The sequence below is a fragment of the Coturnix japonica genome, chromosome 17 (assembly GCF_001577835.2).
Source record: "Coturnix japonica isolate 7356 chromosome 17, Coturnix japonica 2.1, whole genome shotgun sequence".
NCBI classification, from domain to species: Eukaryota; Metazoa; Chordata; class Aves; order Galliformes; family Phasianidae; genus Coturnix; species Coturnix japonica.
In genome coordinates, this window is record NC_029532.1 from 6,760,726 (window position 1) to 6,775,893 (window position 15,168).

Consider the following 15,168-nt stretch of genomic DNA (forward strand, 5'->3'; position numbering starts at 1 on the left):
TAACCATAGTGCCATAACCATAGTGCCATAACCATAGTGCCATAACCATGGTGCCATAACCATAGTGCCATAACCATAGTGCCGTAACTCTGACAACCCTCTGCTAAACCACGGAGTGATCTGCAGTTGTGGGGCGACTTTGGGGTCTGTGATGTTGTCTGTTGCGCTCAGCCCTGCAGTAGGGTGTGTTGCATGGTGTGAGTGGGCTTTCCCAGCCTCAATGACCCCGTGTGGGCAGGCAGGCAGCAGCAGCAGGGCAGAGGAGGAGGAGGAGTCAGGGCTGGCTGTGGGCAGCCGTCCCGGGCATCCTGCCCAGCGCAGGCACAGCAGGTGGAGGCAGCGGGACGCAGCTCTCTCCCGGCCGGGGTATGGAGGCTCTGGGCCCCCGCTGCCCCCTGCCCACCGCCCAGGGCTGCCCCCGGCCGGGCTGCCGCACCGTGCTGCTGGTAAGTGGGTATGGGCAGCAGGGGGATGGCTCTGGAGGGGCTCCAGGGGGGGCTCGAGCTGTATGGAAGCCTGTAGGAGAAAGGGGTTCTCGGGCTGCTGAGAGCAAAGTGAGTTTCAGAGGTTTTTTTCCACTGGAGGTCGGCACAAGCTGTGGTGGTGTTTGGTTGTTGTGTTTGTTTGTTTGGTTTGCACAGAGCCTCATCCACGCAGAGTCGTTTAGGGAAAGTCCTCACAAGGTGACTTTAATCCCTAAAGCTGTTTATAGCTGGCCAAAGCCAAAACAAATACATCTCCCAACCATCTTAGTCTCTAAGCTCAGCTACCTTTTTGCTGGTCAGTGCTTTGCAGTGAGATAATCACACAGCAGGCTGCTCAGTTTTGTTCACTTGAACCTTTTGGCAGCCAGGAGTTTATCAGGTCCCTCAGGTGGGAATCCTGAAGGTTCAGCCCTTCACTCCCTTGGCACACTCAGTGCTTCTGTGCTGTCACCATTCAAACACCAACAAACACAAAAACATCAACCAGAAAATCAAAGCGGTGCTCACTGTTGTGCTGATGCTCAACCACAAGTGTGCGTGGGGATTTCCACATCACATGCACACACATCTTCCAAGGAGATTAATGATTGCCGGTGCTGAACAGGTCAGAGTTTGTCCTAAGCAGGGAATGTGATTATATTCTAATCCTGAGAAGCAAATCCAACAGCGTATCTCAGCCTGGCTGTGGGTGTAGGTGGTTTAATTTGCTGAACAGAAAGATATGGGCTTGAAAGAAATGATTGTGAGAAACCTCGTGATAACAAGGAGCGTTTCCTCAGATGGACTGAATGAGAGGAGACAACTCGTACTGAGCATCAGTCGTTCCCTGTCTTTGCAGTGTCAAGATATTTGTAGGATTCAGTCTTTACAAAAGCACTCCTGACATTATCCGTGTGTCGGGAGCACAGAGCAGGGTGGAAAGAAGGAGGAAAGAAGGTCTGTCCTCTTAGTCTTACAAAACCCTTTTTGTCACTGCTGTTGAATAAGGGCCAGACGTTGTTTGTTATTAAAAAACAACAGAAGACAAAGAGAAGAGCAGCTGTGCAGAGACAGCGTGTGCTGCTGCTCCAGAGCAGGCACCCATCCTTTGGCTATTACTCAGCACACCAAATTAACCTTGCTATTCCCAGCTGAGATAATTTATGGGTAGCATTTCTAAGTGACTGTGTTTATGGCATGTGATTACTGAGAGCAGCTGAGGGGTTTGCCGGGAATGGGATGTGCAGCAAAACAACTTGTTGCCACTCCGCTGCCAGCACAAGGAAAGAGCAGGACTGTTCTGCAGCCCTACAGACTCAGGCTGCGTCAATAAGGATTTCTGTGCCTGAGCAGATTGAATTTGACTGTAATGTTTTTACCAGATAATTAAGATGAAATGAACCTAAAAACTGCATTTCAGTCCTGTCTGAAGTCTGTGGCACAGGCTGGGAGCACAGCAAAACATCTGAATGCAGAAAAGAACTTGCAAGAAAGGACTAAAGCTCTGCAAGGCCTGCACAGAATGTGTTGTCCAGAGCCCCTCCTGGAGGTGCTGCTCTTCTCCATCCACATCCTTGGGGAGGTAGGGGCTCTGTCCCCACTTGCTTGCAGGATATGTCCCGGGTGCTCCTGTTTGCAACAGGAACAGCTGAACAGAGGCAACTTGGCACGGCATTAGGTTGGCCCCATTGTGGGGGAATAAATTGCTTCGTGAGCATGTTTTCACTTAAATTGCAATGAGCACCGCTGTAATGTTGAAAGAAGACTGGAGAGCTCTTTTGAGCCAGAGATAATGTTAAGATAAACGCTTGTTTTTAGCAAATGCAACCTATTTCCCTTCAACCAGCACTCATGTGTTGCACTGCAGGCGGTGACGCTGTCTCTGCTGATGTACCCCATGCTGAGGAGCCTTGCTCTCCAGCTGCACTCTGCCATCACTGGCAGCTATGTCTCTGGGACCCACTCCATCGTCTTCATCAACTGCCTCAACGAGCAGATTGCCAAGGATATTGCAAGGTACTGAGCTGCTTCCCCTGCTTGTCTGCTTCAATTGTTTGGAAATGGCTTTTTGCAGAATAAAGCCTTTCCTTGTCCTTGGAACGGAGCTGCACTTCTCTGCTGGCTTTGACACCTCTGCCCAAAGTGATCCTGTTCTCCTCACTCCCTCCCTCTATCGCAGGCCCACGAACCAAGAGCTGTGATCTCTTAAAGCAAGCTGACAGTTACCTCTGAAGCCAGTGCCACAGTAACACATCAAACCAATTCCCAATTTATTCCACTGCCTTTCATTTTTAAGATCTATTAAAGCCGTGGCCCTAAATCTCTGCATCCTAATTTGGATTAAGACCCAATCCCATGTGCTCTGACATGCCACAGGCCTTCTTCTCTGAACATAACAGTAACAAATTCCCTGCCAAGCATTCGTAGGAGGGACAAACACAGTGTGCTAACATAAAAACAAATACAAATGAAGTGGTCCACAGAAAGCACAGAGCAGACACTTGTGAGGTGCACCCAAAGCCCACACCCTGCTCACCAGGCAAACTTTAGGGAGCAATATTACCTTGATATTTTTTTCTCGTTCAATGTATGAGATACACTGCATGATGTTTTGCATGCAGTTTTTCCACATATCCGTCAGTCTCTGACTCAATAGATGGTTTGTTCAAAGCAGTGAAACTGTTGACTGGGGAAATGTTTATGATGGACCATTAAGTTTCCTGCAACACCTTCTCTGAGCTGTTTTCCCTGCTATGCTCTCGCTTGCCAAAAACTCTCCCTGTCCTCTGTAAGAGCAGAGCATTCCCAAGCAGCCATTCAGGAGCTGACCGGCTACTGAAAGGGATTTTGTGTCACCTTAAATACTTCAACTGTATGAAGAAATTCAAGTAGAATCGTATCTGTGCCACTGGATGTCTCCTGAAAAAAAACCAAGAACAACAGTACATGGCTGCTGAAAAGATCCCTCTGTTCCTGAAAACACTTTGTCTTAACAGCTCTGCAAATGTTTCCCACTCTTTGTTCCTTATCTTGCAAGGAAGGGAGAGGAAGTAAATCATCCTGTGTTGCTGAGATCTGTGTACTTTGGTTACATTTTTACTGGTGGAGTAATTTTTCCAGGAATTTGGATGAAGGAGCAGTGGTTGTGAAGGATGACACAGGGCTCCTGCATTTATTTTCCCACCCACCTTTTTCTTGGAGCTATCGTGTGTGCTCTTCCTTCGTGTTGCTCAAAGGAAGGATCAGGCTGCGGGGAAATTTTCTGCTGTTTCTAAGAAAAAGGAGATCAGGGTTTGTGGAAACAGGTTTGTACCATCTCTAAGAAATAACTTAAAGCCCTCAGAGGAAACTCGTGGCCCAGCCAGAGATGTGGCCTCTGCCCCGTACCTGCTGTTGGGTGGTTGCATCCCACACAGAATTCACTCAACACCTGGGCAGTCCTTGAACTGCTTCTGCCTTAGGCCTGTGTGCATCATTTCCTTGGCTTTTCTGCTTATTAATATTTCACCCATCTCCCTTCACAGACTATTGTTTAGTGTGGCAGGGACAAAGAAATACACATCAGGTACCCAACCCAAAGATACCATCTATTATGCAGACATTCTGCACTGCCCACGTTCAGCATCTCACAGTGTTTCCTGTTACCATGGTGGCTGCCTGTTTTCACCCAGCTTGCCAGAACAAAGTGCAGGATATCGGTCAGGATTGCAATTTGCAGGGGCAAAGCAGAAGCAATTAGAAGGTATTGAAAAGGCTTGAGAGTCTTGGAAGTTGCAGATGGGAAAACAAAGTGATTTGTGCCATGTGTCCTACACGATGAGCACAGCAGGGAGATCTTCATTCATGCTGCTGCTGTTTGTTGGGCTGCAAATTAACTCAAGATGCTTTACAAGCTTTAAGTGACTTGAGCTGCACGTGGCTGGGGCACACAGCCTCCTGGCACAGCTGGCCTTCAGCTCCTCTGACTTGACCATGGACACAGCTCTGTGCCAGGCACCGCTCCCTGCTGCTAAAGATTGGGGCAGCTCTAGGGACAGTTCCAGCCCCAGGCCAGGAGGATCTGAGCCAGAACAGCCCCAGCTGGAGATCACTTTGCTTTCCCAGGGTAATAATATGAGCCCAAGTCCATGTCTCCCATCTGCTGCATGAGGCAGCATCGGAGATGTTCCTGCAAGTCACAGCTAGCTGAGCAGCCCTGACCCTCTCCTCTCTCACCCAGGGGCATCATGGACAAGAAGCTGGCTGCCTATGTGAACATCCTGCCCAAGAGCTCGGCCTTGTAAGTTGGGCTGCTGTACTCCAACAGAGGAGGGGACTGGGACTGAGCTGCACAGCCCACCTGCTCCTCTGTTTCTCCTCCCCACCCCATGCAGCAGACACCGCAAGCCTCCAGGTGCCTCCTCACATGGGGACTCTGCATGCAGATGAAATCACTGTGGCCTTCTGGCAGCGTTTTTGCTTTGAAAGGTCATATCTGACTCACAAGAAACAGAGCTCCACTCCTGCAGGGAAAGAGAGGGAAAAAGTGTGGTGCCATGCTCAGTATCCCACTGCACTGTGCTTCCTGTACAAGACGTCTCTCTGCCTTATTCAGAGGGGGCTAGGGTTAGGGTTAGGGTTCACCTCACCTTGCCCTGCTACCCTTAGCTCCCTCAGACCTTGCACAGCAAGAGTGGCCCTGGTCTTAGAGCTCCAAATGTTGGATCATGAGCATTTAGGACCAGTGATGCTTCTCCAGCACCACTTCATAGAGGAACAGCCACATGCAGGGAGCGCCAGGGAGATCAGCAAGGCTGTACCCATAGCTGGGTGTGCTGATGGTTCTTTCCTTTTAAATACAGGTATTTTTGGAAAGGGCAACTGGAAGAATCCACTGAAATCCTGCTGGTAAGTGACAGTTCCCCAAGTCACAGCAATTCCCATCCCAGAGCCCAAGCCAAATGGGGCTGCAGGGTGGCATTGAAACCGAGTACCCCCAGGCTCATGGCAGTGGTGCATGGGGGGTGCAGTGGAGCTGTGCCTTCAGGATTGTTCCTTCTCTTTACTCTTTTTTCTTTACTCTCTGCAGATAGTAAAAACAAGGACGTCCAAAATAAGTGAATTGTCCAACTATGTCAGGTGAGCACGGGGCTTTCTATCTGCAGTATGCAGCCATCTCATCCTCAGGCTTTGGGTCTCCTCGAGACCAGTCCCACCCAGGAGAGCTCTAAGGCACTGCTGGGTACACTCTGAGAGCCAGAAAAGCTCCAGCACAGCACCAGCTGGGAGCAGGCTGCTGGGAACATCGGGCTCCCTGCATGGGACAAGGAGGGCTTCAAGGGTCTGCAGGTCCCCCCCATCTGCAGATTTCCTGTCCACCCCACGCGCTGAGTGCTGAGCACAGCTGGTGGCTGTGGTAAACCTCAAACTCAAAGCAGAATTCCCACGTGGCACAAAGTGCTTTGAAGTCAGGGGGGATGGCCCGGGGCAGGGCCCACGCACCACGCTGCTTCCTGCACCGCCAGCCTGTTCCTGCTGTGGGATGTGGCCGTGGCACTGCGCCGCTGCGTCTGTTTCCACTTTAGATCCATCCATCCCTTTGAAATCCCTGAAGTCATCAGCCTGCCTATCGACCAAGGAAACCCCCTCTACCTCAAGTGGATCGGAGAAAACGTCCCACGGGATTGAATGAACAGCCCAGAAACCTCCCTGCTCTTGAGGAGACGCGATGAGACAAGTTCTGCTGGTGTCTGTGCACAGAGTGACACAGGGGAGCAGCTCACATCCCCAGGGGTGTGCTACAGCACAGGGCATAGAGATGGGGAATGTCATTTGCACTTGAGATGTCCCCTCCCTGGCTTGGCCCTGGAGGCAGCACTGCAATGGGGAAGGTCACCATGGGGCTGCTGCTGCCTGGAGGTGCTGGCAGCACTGCCCTGCAGCACCTGGGGATGGTGCAGCGGGTGCCACTCACACACATGGCACTGGCTGAACCTTAGCAAGCGCCCTGCCTGTCAGCTGGGCTGAGCTGGGCAAAGCAACCCCATTCAGGGACCCAGGAGCCAGCAGGGCAAAGCCTCGCTGCTTTCTCCCCAGACCAAGCTGAGCCTTAGAAAATGATGCTCGTGTTGTGTAATTGGATGCAAGTTATGAAATAAATCTATTGTGTGGCTGGGAAGGGAATAAACCAGAGCATTTCCTACCTGCAGCCTCATGAGTCATTGCAGTGCACGGTGCAGTGAGCAGGGCAGGAGGGTCCTGTCAGGGCTCTGTCGGTGTCCATCACAGGTGGTGGGGATGTGGTGCAGGCACTGAGCTGTGCCCAAAGGCTGGTGTGTCCCCAGCAGCAGTTAGAGGTAGTGCAAGGAGGGCTCCCAGGTGCAGGAAACAAGATAGCAGGGAAAATGGTCACTGGGCTGTACCCACGCACAGCTGTTTGCATCGTCCTGCCATCCCCGTGCTTAGCAGCATTTCTCTATAGCACCACCCAGGCATGGGGTGCTGCCCAGGGCCACGCACTGACCCCTCAGTGCCACAAAGAGGCAGTGATGTTAAAAAAAGAAGAAAAAAAGACTTTATAATTGTACATCAGACATATTAATTACAACTTGGATATAACAAGAGTCGGTTATTACAAGCAGCAGCCTGAAACCATAAATCTTTAGAAGGTGCATAGAGTCATTATAGTATCTATTATAACTAATGCAAAATATATTCTGAAACAAAAATACTTTTAAAGGCTCCATATTCAGTTCTCTGCAATAGGCCAGGAGGAGAGGAGAGGGAGAGGAGGAGGGAGCTGCCAAGCTGGGGTCACCCATGTTCTCCCAGCACATCCCATGGGGTTGGTCTGGGTGCAGCTCCTGGCAGTCCCCAGCCCCCCAGGCAGTAACTGGGATAGTCACCTGGGCTCCATAGGCACTCGTGATATGGAAATACATGGTGCTCCCCACCAGGCATGGTGGGGTCTTGGCAGCAACCTCTGCCAAAACACTGGGGCCTCTTGGAGGCAGCTCCATTCAGATGAATAGATGCAAACTGCGCCGTGGCTGCAGCTGAACAGAGCTCAGCACACAGCTCTGCACTGAGCACTGCACCAGTGGCACAGCATGAAGGCGTTGCAGGTCTTTGTATTGCTGTGCCCAGCACTCAGGGTGTTGCAGCTCAAACACATCAGCGGATCTTAGAAAGAACCTAATGATTACATCTGAGAGTAGAACTTAAAAGGTTGCTCCTGAACAAAGTGACTGTATTGCTTTAGACAACAAGGGGTTCTCATTCTCCTTCTATATAGAAAACACACGGTGAAGCAGCAGCATGCCCACAACAGGGACAACCCCATGGGCTGGGGGAGCACCCTGCTGCCTTTTTGGTTTCTTGGCTGGTTTGGCACTGCAGAATGGGCATCTCAAGGAATGAAGAGCAGTCCGGGTGGTGCCCGCTCTGGTTTAAGGCACGTGTGTGTGTTTAGCTGAGCCATGCCAAGAGGTGATTGTTTGGGATGGGGAATGCAGCACATCCAGGCCATGGGATGGGGTCTGAGCCATTTGTAGGGTGTCCTCCCCTCAGAGCAATTCATTCCTCAGATGAATGGGTATGGCATGAGAAGGGAAAGCCCATGGAAGGGCTGCGGCATCACCTGCCATTTCCTATGGTGTAGGGATGAGCCATTGAGCTCCATGGTGTGACAGCAGTGGTGCTTTAGCACTGGGTCCCTGTGAGACCACTGCTCCAACCCGGACATGGTGACTGCAGGCTGAGCCCACACGGAGCCCACGCAGCCCCCGTGCTGCAGAAGGGGCCTGAGCTGCCCCACTCCTCTGGTGCCTCCGGTGTGACTGAAGGCTGAAGCAGGACAGCGCTGCTCTTTACATATACGGGGCTGATAAAATAACAGTTGTCAAAGGAATACAATAAAAAGGCAGAGGGGATCTACCCCTCACAGCTCCAGGCAGCCAGGGTGCCAAACACGGGGCATCCTCCTCCTCCTCCTCTTCCTTCTCTTCCTCCTGTGCTGCACCAAGGCCTGGCTGCACCCAAGGGCTCAGCTGTCAGCTCCAGGAGAGGTGTTTGGACTGGAAGGATGGGTGCTCAGTAGGGGGTGGTCCCTTCCCACTCCACCAGGTACTGCACTTTGCCCTCCAGCGTCACACGCCGTGCCAGCACCTGGTACTTCTCCCCGCACACCAGCCGCCCCGCAGCCCCAAAGTAGCTGCTGATGGACGACTTGAGGTGTGAGAGCGACGAGTCGTCCTCGCTGATGCTCTCAAAGGTGTGGCTGTCGATGCCATCATCCGGACGCTCAGGCCCATACGTCACCTCGCTGCCCTGGGGGCTGCCCACTGCTGGCTGCCTGCTTGCAGCCCCACTGCCACGCTTGGGCCGTGCCAAGGGGGGGGTCAGGACTGTCTGCTTGCGCTTACGGCTGCCCACCGTCCTCCGGCTGCAGGACAGGGAGAGAGGCAATGGGGTGCTGTGAGGGAAGATAGAAGCTCCTCAGGAAGGGGGTGAAGGGGCTGCAGCCCTCACCTGGACTCGCAGGACAGGCTGGTGGTGGCTGAGCCCGAGGTGCTGACAGCATCCGTGGAGTCCACGTCAGAGAGGAAGGTCTGCCCCGAGCTGGCGCTGGGATGGAGGCAGCGTCGGCCCCGCGGCCCCGCACCTCAGAGCTCCCCCAGCACCACAGCTGGGCAGCACTCACCTCTTCAGGCTCTGAATCTCATCCAGTGTGAAGTCAAAGATGCTGGCCAGGTGGTGGTTGGTGCTCCAGGCGGAGGTAAAGTCGCTCTGCACCACAAAAGCCATCACCTCAACACCACAAAGTGGCTCAGAACCCCCTGCCCGGCCATCACAGCTCTCCCTCCCCCATGGCCATCCCAAAGCCCGCAGGGACTCACGCTGGGGATGGCGTCCTCCAGCAGGAACTTGGCCCTTTTCCGCCGCACCGCACGCCGCTTCTGCTGCTGGAGCTGCCCTGGGAGCAGGCTGTAAGCAGAGATAAAAGGCAAGACATAGGGCTGGGGCTGCATAACAGTGCTGGGCAGCTCCCACCTGTCTTTATGTCTGCTCTTCCCTCTCCTCTTCTGCTCACAGGAGCCGCTCTCACCCGGTGCCTTCTCTGGCAGCACTTTGCTGGGGGGGTTTGGTGGGACGCGGATCCGCAGGCGGAAGATGCATTTCTTCTTCTTGATCTCCTTTCCACAGAGAAACCTGGGGATGCAGGAGCCTTCAGCCTGGGGGGGAGGAATGGACCCCAGGAGGGCAGGAGCACTCCATGCACTGTTCCATTCTCAGCCCAGCACTCACCTGCTCTTGTAGCTGTTGAGGGCATTGAGTAGGTGGGGGCCGCGCTCAGACACAGGGGTACCTGTCAGCTGTGGGGAGACACGAGCCTGAGCTCCTCAGGGCAGGATGGCCACCCCAGCCCCTTCTGGCCCCCTGCCCCCTGCGTCCCTGTGCCCCTGAGGCTCTGACCCTTCACACTCAACACCCACAGGCGTTACCTTCCCGAGCTGCAGAGGGTCCCAGTGGTGGTTGACGAAGGCCAAGATCTCCTCGAAGTCAAAGTACTTCTTCTTGCTCTGCACACCCAGGTTGTACAGGGCGAGATGGACCACGTCTACCCTGCAGGAGTGACCAAGGCCAGCAGGTCAGAGAGCAGTGAGCAGTGAGCAGCTCACTGCCAGCAATGCTGGCCCAGGGCACAATGACAGCAGCTCCGTGTCTTGGGACCCCACATCAGCCCCAAGGTGAGGAGTCCAAGGATGCACCAGTCCCAGGACAGACACTCAGTGTTGCAGCTTTCTTCCAAGCTCCAGCCATGCGCTCTCAGTGCACTCCAGTACAGGAGCAGGATGGCTCTTACTCACACATGGGCTGTTTACAAAACATTCTCTCCTGTGGGACTTCACACTTACATCTCCATAAGTGAAAGCCAAGCAGCACATCCTTCAGGATCTCCCTTCTGCACCCAGTGCTTCTCTATGCAACGCCCCCAGTGCAGCTAGCAGTGTTAAGATATTTTACATAGTGCTTTCAGATCATCAAGGTACACTATGGAGTATCATAGAAACTTATATTTAATCTTAAAACTCGATGGCTCGTTCCCAAATTGCTTTTTGCAGTTATCTCCTGGTGAAAGCATGCTTTGGCTCCCTGACAGCACAGCACAGCACACTGGTGCCCCACAAACCCAATGGGGACCCGGCACAGCACAACGGGGCCACGTCAGTTTCTCACCATCGCAGGGGCAGGCGCTTGATGTACTCAGGTCCCTGGTTGCACACGGAGCAGAAAAACACATAGAACCTGGAAAAGAGTGGGGATGGAGAGCATGAGGGGGGTGGGATCACCCCGCAAGGATGCAGCATCTGCCCTTGTGTGGAGATGCAGCCAGGACCTGTCGATATGGGGACGTACCGATCCCCGAACATCATGGGGTCACTGAGGCACTGAGTGCAGGCTTCATGGAACCACTGCCGGCAGCGGAAGCACTGCAGCATCTTCAGATACCACCTGGGGAGGGAGAGGAGCCAGTGCCAGGGAGGGCAGTGTGAGCCGCCCCAGCCAGGAATGAGCCCTCCTTGGCAAGGAGCTGCATGCAGACAGTGCAGGACAGAGCAGGCAGCAGAGCCACCAGCCCCAGAGAATGACCCTGCAAGCAGAGACTCTCTCTTGGAAGAAAATCACCCATAAAACAGGACAGAACAGCCCCTCAGCAAGGCACTGCTTACTCGCCAGGACCCCCGCAGTAGCAGTAGCACTGCTGTTGGTTGGTGCGGTGCGGAGAGTCCCACTCCAGCAGGTCGGGGTTGTAGGACAGCACCATCTTGACGGCTTGAAGTGTCCTGGCAATAGCTCCCTTCTTCAGGGCACCCCCCTTCTGTGGGAGCCAGCCGGACAGGGTCAGCACTGAGACCACAGCCCATATCGCAGCACCCCACAGCCCCACTCACCCGCACAGCCAGGGCAAAGATGCAGCGGCGGCAGAACCAAGGTGTCCCCAGCGGGCCCTCACTGCTACTTGCCACTGGGACATGGCACTGCTGATGGTAACCTATGGGACAGCTCAGGGTCAGCATCACCGAGCTGGCTGGACACAAGCAGGACGCAGCAGGACACGGAGCCCTGTGTCTGCACTCACCCAGGCCGCACTTCCCACAGATGAGGATTTCATTCCTGGGCCCTGATGTCTTTCCCAGGCAAATGCTGCACTTGGGTTCCTCCCCAGGGACGCCGGCTTGAGGATGGAGAAAGCAGTGATGGCCCCACAGTGCTGCCCGTGGCACATGGGCTCCCAGGGAGCAGCAAGCAGGGCACGACGGGCTGGCACTCACCATGCTGGATGTCCTTCCAGAGGACCCAGTACTTGGAGTTGTCCTCAAACGTCACCAGGCAGCTCTGCTTGGAGCCGCTCACCTGCAGGGACACAGCACAAAGAACCAATGAATGACTGCTCCTACTGCCTGCACTCTCCTCTTTCCCTGGTGCCATTTTCCCCATCTCTCAGAGCTGCTGGAAGGTGGGTTTCAGGGTGGATACCCAGCTAAGACATCAATCCCCATCACTCCAAAGACCACAGTCACTTCAAGGCACAGACCAGCATGCTGTGAGCTGACCCAGGGAACAGCACCTGCACCAGGTGCACTTTGGATGCCCTCTTACCCTTCTGAATTCCCTCTTTACCCTTCTTTGTGCCAACTTTACCCTTCTAGATGCCCACCTTAGCCATCTGGATTCCTTCTTACCCTTTTGGATGCCCATTTACCCTTCCGGATGCCCCCTTTACCCTTTTGATCTTCCCCAGGTAGTACAGCCCATCGGTCCAGCGGCACAGCACGTACTGCCCCTCGCTCAGCTCCCTGCAGCTGCCGCCCCTGCGCCCGGCGGCTCCGTGCACGTCCCGGGTGATGGAGCTCAGCGTCCCGTTCTCCATCAGCAGAACCTGCGGGGACGGAGCCGGTCGCCCATCAGCAGCAGCGCGATGCGCCCTCGGGCCGAGCGAGGCGCCCGCTCCGTAGGTACGGGGTTGGCCCGGACGCTCTCGGCATCGGCAGCTTTAAATCGATCGCCAAGTCGAGTTGTCCGTTTCCTTCCGCGTTTTTGCCATCGGGAGCGCTGGGGGAGCGGGGAGCGGCGCGGGCAGAAGCGGGTGAAACCGAGCGGCCGCGTTTCGCCGCTGCTGCGTGCTCCGAGCGCGGGACGGAGCCCCGGCTGCTGACAGCACCGCCCCGACGGCACTTTCCCCCCTCGGGGCTCCGTGCGGGGTCGAAGCGATCCGAGCGCCGCTCGTACCGCCGCGCTGCCCGGGATGAGCCCCGCGGGGCCGCCGCCCAACTCCGGGACAGCGCCGTACCGGACGGAACCGACCGCACCGGGCAGAACCGCGCGGCACCGCACGGAGCTCAGCGCCGCCGCGCCGGGAGGTGACGAGCAGCGCAGCGGGGAGCGCTCCGGGAACCCGCAGCCCGCAGAGCCGCCCCGGGACCTCACCGACACCGACACCGGGAGCGGCGGCACCTGCCGGGCGGGAGCGGCCCCGCAGCCCTGAGACCCTCCGCCATTGGTTCATTCAAAGGCGCTGCGGCGCCGCTCCGTCCCGTCCTCGTTCCGTCCCGCCCGGCCCCGCCGCCCCCCGGCCGCTCGAGCCGCGCTCACCGCTCGGTGCCGCTCCTCCGCCGCTCTGCCGACAACGGGGCCGGCTCAGCGCCCGCCCGCTCGGGGGCCGCCGGGGCAGCAGCGGGGCGCGGCGGAGCGCGGCGGGGGCAGGGCGCGGGGCGCCATCTTCCCGCTCTTCCCGCGGGCATTGACGTCCCGCTTATGCAATTAGAGCGGGGCCGCCTCCCGGAGCTCCGAGCGGAGCGGCACGGAACGGCTCGGAACGGCTCGGAACGGCACGGAGCATCCCGGGATGCCCCAGACGCCGCCCGGCCCCGCGCCAAGGAACGGCCCGTGCTGCCGCTCTCCGGGATTCCGGGAACGTGGGATCGTTTTTCTCCGAATCCAAAGAGAAAAAAAAAAACAAATCCAACAACCAACCACCCAAATCCGTCGGTGCACGAAGCGCTGCGGGCGGCGCCGAGCAGGAGGAAACGGGGTTGGTTATTTGCGAAGAGCGCTGCCAAAATAAAGAGCCGTTTCCAGGCCTGCTCGGGGTCGGAGCTCAGCGCTCCCTGCTCGTCCCGTCGCCCCGCTCAGCGCTTCCCCGCAACCGACGATCGTCGCGCACCTGCGGGGCAGCGGAGCGAGTGGAGCCGCTCCAGGAGCATCGGTGTTGAAGTCACCTCTCGGAGGCAGCAGCGGGGCTCTGAGCTCTTCGGACGAGTTTCGTCGTCGTTCCCTTTTGCAAAGCGGAGCCTCCCAGAACCGCTGGCATCGCGCTGCGCTGCGGGCGGCTTTGCACGGGCTCGAGAAACACGTGGGGCCGCCGACTGCCTCTGCGGGGAGTGAGAGCGGGGAGCGGGGAGGGCAAAGTGCGGGTTTCAGGGTGATTCATTGCATTTTGGGGTGATTCATTGCATTTTGGGGTGATTCATTGCATTTTGGGGTGATTCATTGCATTTCAAAGCTCCTGGATGGGAGCGCTCCGGCAGCCGTGACAACGGCAAATGCAGCACGTGCAGCACAGCACCCAAAACCCTGCGTGGGATTTCCTGAGAGATCCAAATAATCAAAAGGAATGGTCCAAATAGTCTTGGGTTGCCGTTGTAGGGGTCAGAGACCATGCAGCACCACGCTGTGCTGTGCAGTGCCATATTGTGCCGTGCCATGCCGTGCTGAGCCGTGCTGTGCCTCCTCCCAGCTCCCCGTGTTCAGGCCATGTTAGCAGAGCCCATAGGCAGCCAAAACCTGACAGCTCCTTCCTGCTGCCTGCAGCCCCATCCTGCACAGAGAACCTGACACATCTTCCAGGCGCCCCACGGCGGAGCCCTGCGGTGAGTCACCGTGTGCAGCCGTGAGTCACCACGGGATTAAAATAACTCCTGAACCAGAACTTTGCTTGTGGGCAAACACTGCTGCACTTTGCAGCTCTGCTCTGGCTCACAGGCAGCCGGTCTGGGCATGAGGTTGTGGTGCTGGGACAGCAGTGCTCTCCGTGCTCCTCCTCAACCATTGTGGTTGTGAGTGCAGCCCCCGGATCGTTGGCCATGGAGGTGTGGGTGATGTGAGAGGTCAGCCGGGCACTGGGTGATGCCCAAACACTGCTAATGAGTGGGGACAATGTCACTGATGGGAGCACCCCACAGTGGCAGTGCCCTCTGGGCTTGTTTGAACAGCGCTGACCACGGGGTTCCTTCACTGTCATTGCATTTCTGATGCAGCCCCTGCAAAGTGGTTTGCACAAAACCTCTGTAGCACATTGTCCCACAGCCCCACGCTGCCCCCAAGGCCTCTCCCCACAGCCTGTGCCCATGGAGCAGGGAGCTGAGGGCTCCCACGCTGTCCTTCCAATGGAGCTCTGGCAGGAGCTTTTCCCCACACTTTATTTCCTTTGCAAACAGGATCGGGAGGAGGGGTTGTGAGTTGGCTCATCATCAGAGGCAAGGAATAGTGAATGGAAACCCAAACACGGAGCTGACCCGGAGCATTGCCGGGCCTTGAGGTACAACGTGCAGTGAGGATGCACACTGCAGCACACACAGATAACAAGGCTCCATAACTCCAACCACCCCAGTGCCACCTCCACCCACAGCTTCAGCTGGGTGAATACAGCCCATTGGTGTGA

The 15,168-nt window shown here is 56.0% G+C and overlaps 2 protein-coding genes and 1 pseudogene across 6 annotated transcripts; 1 reads left to right on the forward strand and 2 right to left on the reverse strand.

The window, feature by feature from the left end:
- Positions 1–205: 205 nt before the first annotated feature.
- On the forward strand, positions 206–6,646 carry LOC107321802 (protein CutA homolog). The gene is given in 7 exon segments (XM_015879143.2): positions 206–243; positions 245–446; positions 2,332–2,480; positions 4,684–4,743; positions 5,306–5,351; positions 5,533–5,582; positions 6,029–6,646. Coding segments are annotated over 7 exon segments (633 nt in total). The 5' UTR covers positions 206–220; the 3' UTR covers positions 6,132–6,646.
- A 346-nt stretch (positions 6,647–6,992) lies between these two features.
- Positions 6,993–13,783, reverse strand: PHF19 (PHD finger protein 19). 5 transcript variants are annotated; one of them, XM_032448137.1, is made up of 14 exons: positions 13,672–13,783; positions 12,232–12,387; positions 11,780–11,861; positions 11,587–11,682; positions 11,399–11,499; positions 11,177–11,325; positions 10,863–10,958; positions 10,683–10,751; positions 9,947–10,067; positions 9,750–9,817; positions 9,341–9,653; positions 9,145–9,230; positions 8,973–9,068; positions 6,993–8,886 (listed from the first exon to the last, which is right to left on the reverse strand). In XM_032448137.1, exons 2-14 carry the CDS (start codon positions 12,376–12,378, stop codon positions 8,535–8,537), a joined length of 1,776 nt encoding a protein of 591 aa, XP_032304028.1. In that variant the 5' UTR covers positions 12,379–12,387; positions 13,672–13,783; the 3' UTR covers positions 6,993–8,534. The 5 variants fall into 5 exon arrangements, with proteins under 5 accessions (XP_032304028.1, XP_032304029.1, XP_032304031.1 ...); XM_032448138.1 differs by lacking the exon at positions 13,672–13,783 and adding an exon at positions 13,101–13,219; XM_032448140.1 differs by lacking the exon at positions 8,973–9,068.
- On the reverse strand, positions 12,378–13,082 carry LOC116654187 (annotated as a pseudogene).
- Positions 13,784–15,168: the final 1,385 nt, after the last annotated feature.

Excerpts from the sequence above, each read along its gene's own strand:
- PHF19 (XM_032448137.1), bottom strand. The coding sequence starts at position 12,378 with ATGGAGAACGGGACGCTGAGCTCCATCACCCGGGACGTGCACGGAGCC. Across the intron at positions 11,862-12,231 it reads ACCTGGGGAAGATCAAAAGG|GTGAGCGGCTCCAAGCAGAG; the intron begins GTAAAGGGGGCA and ends GTGTCCCTGCAG. Across the intron at positions 10,752-10,862 it reads CCCATGATGTTCGGGGATCG|GTTCTATGTGTTTTTCTGCT; the intron begins GTACGTCCCCAT and ends ACTCTTTTCCAG.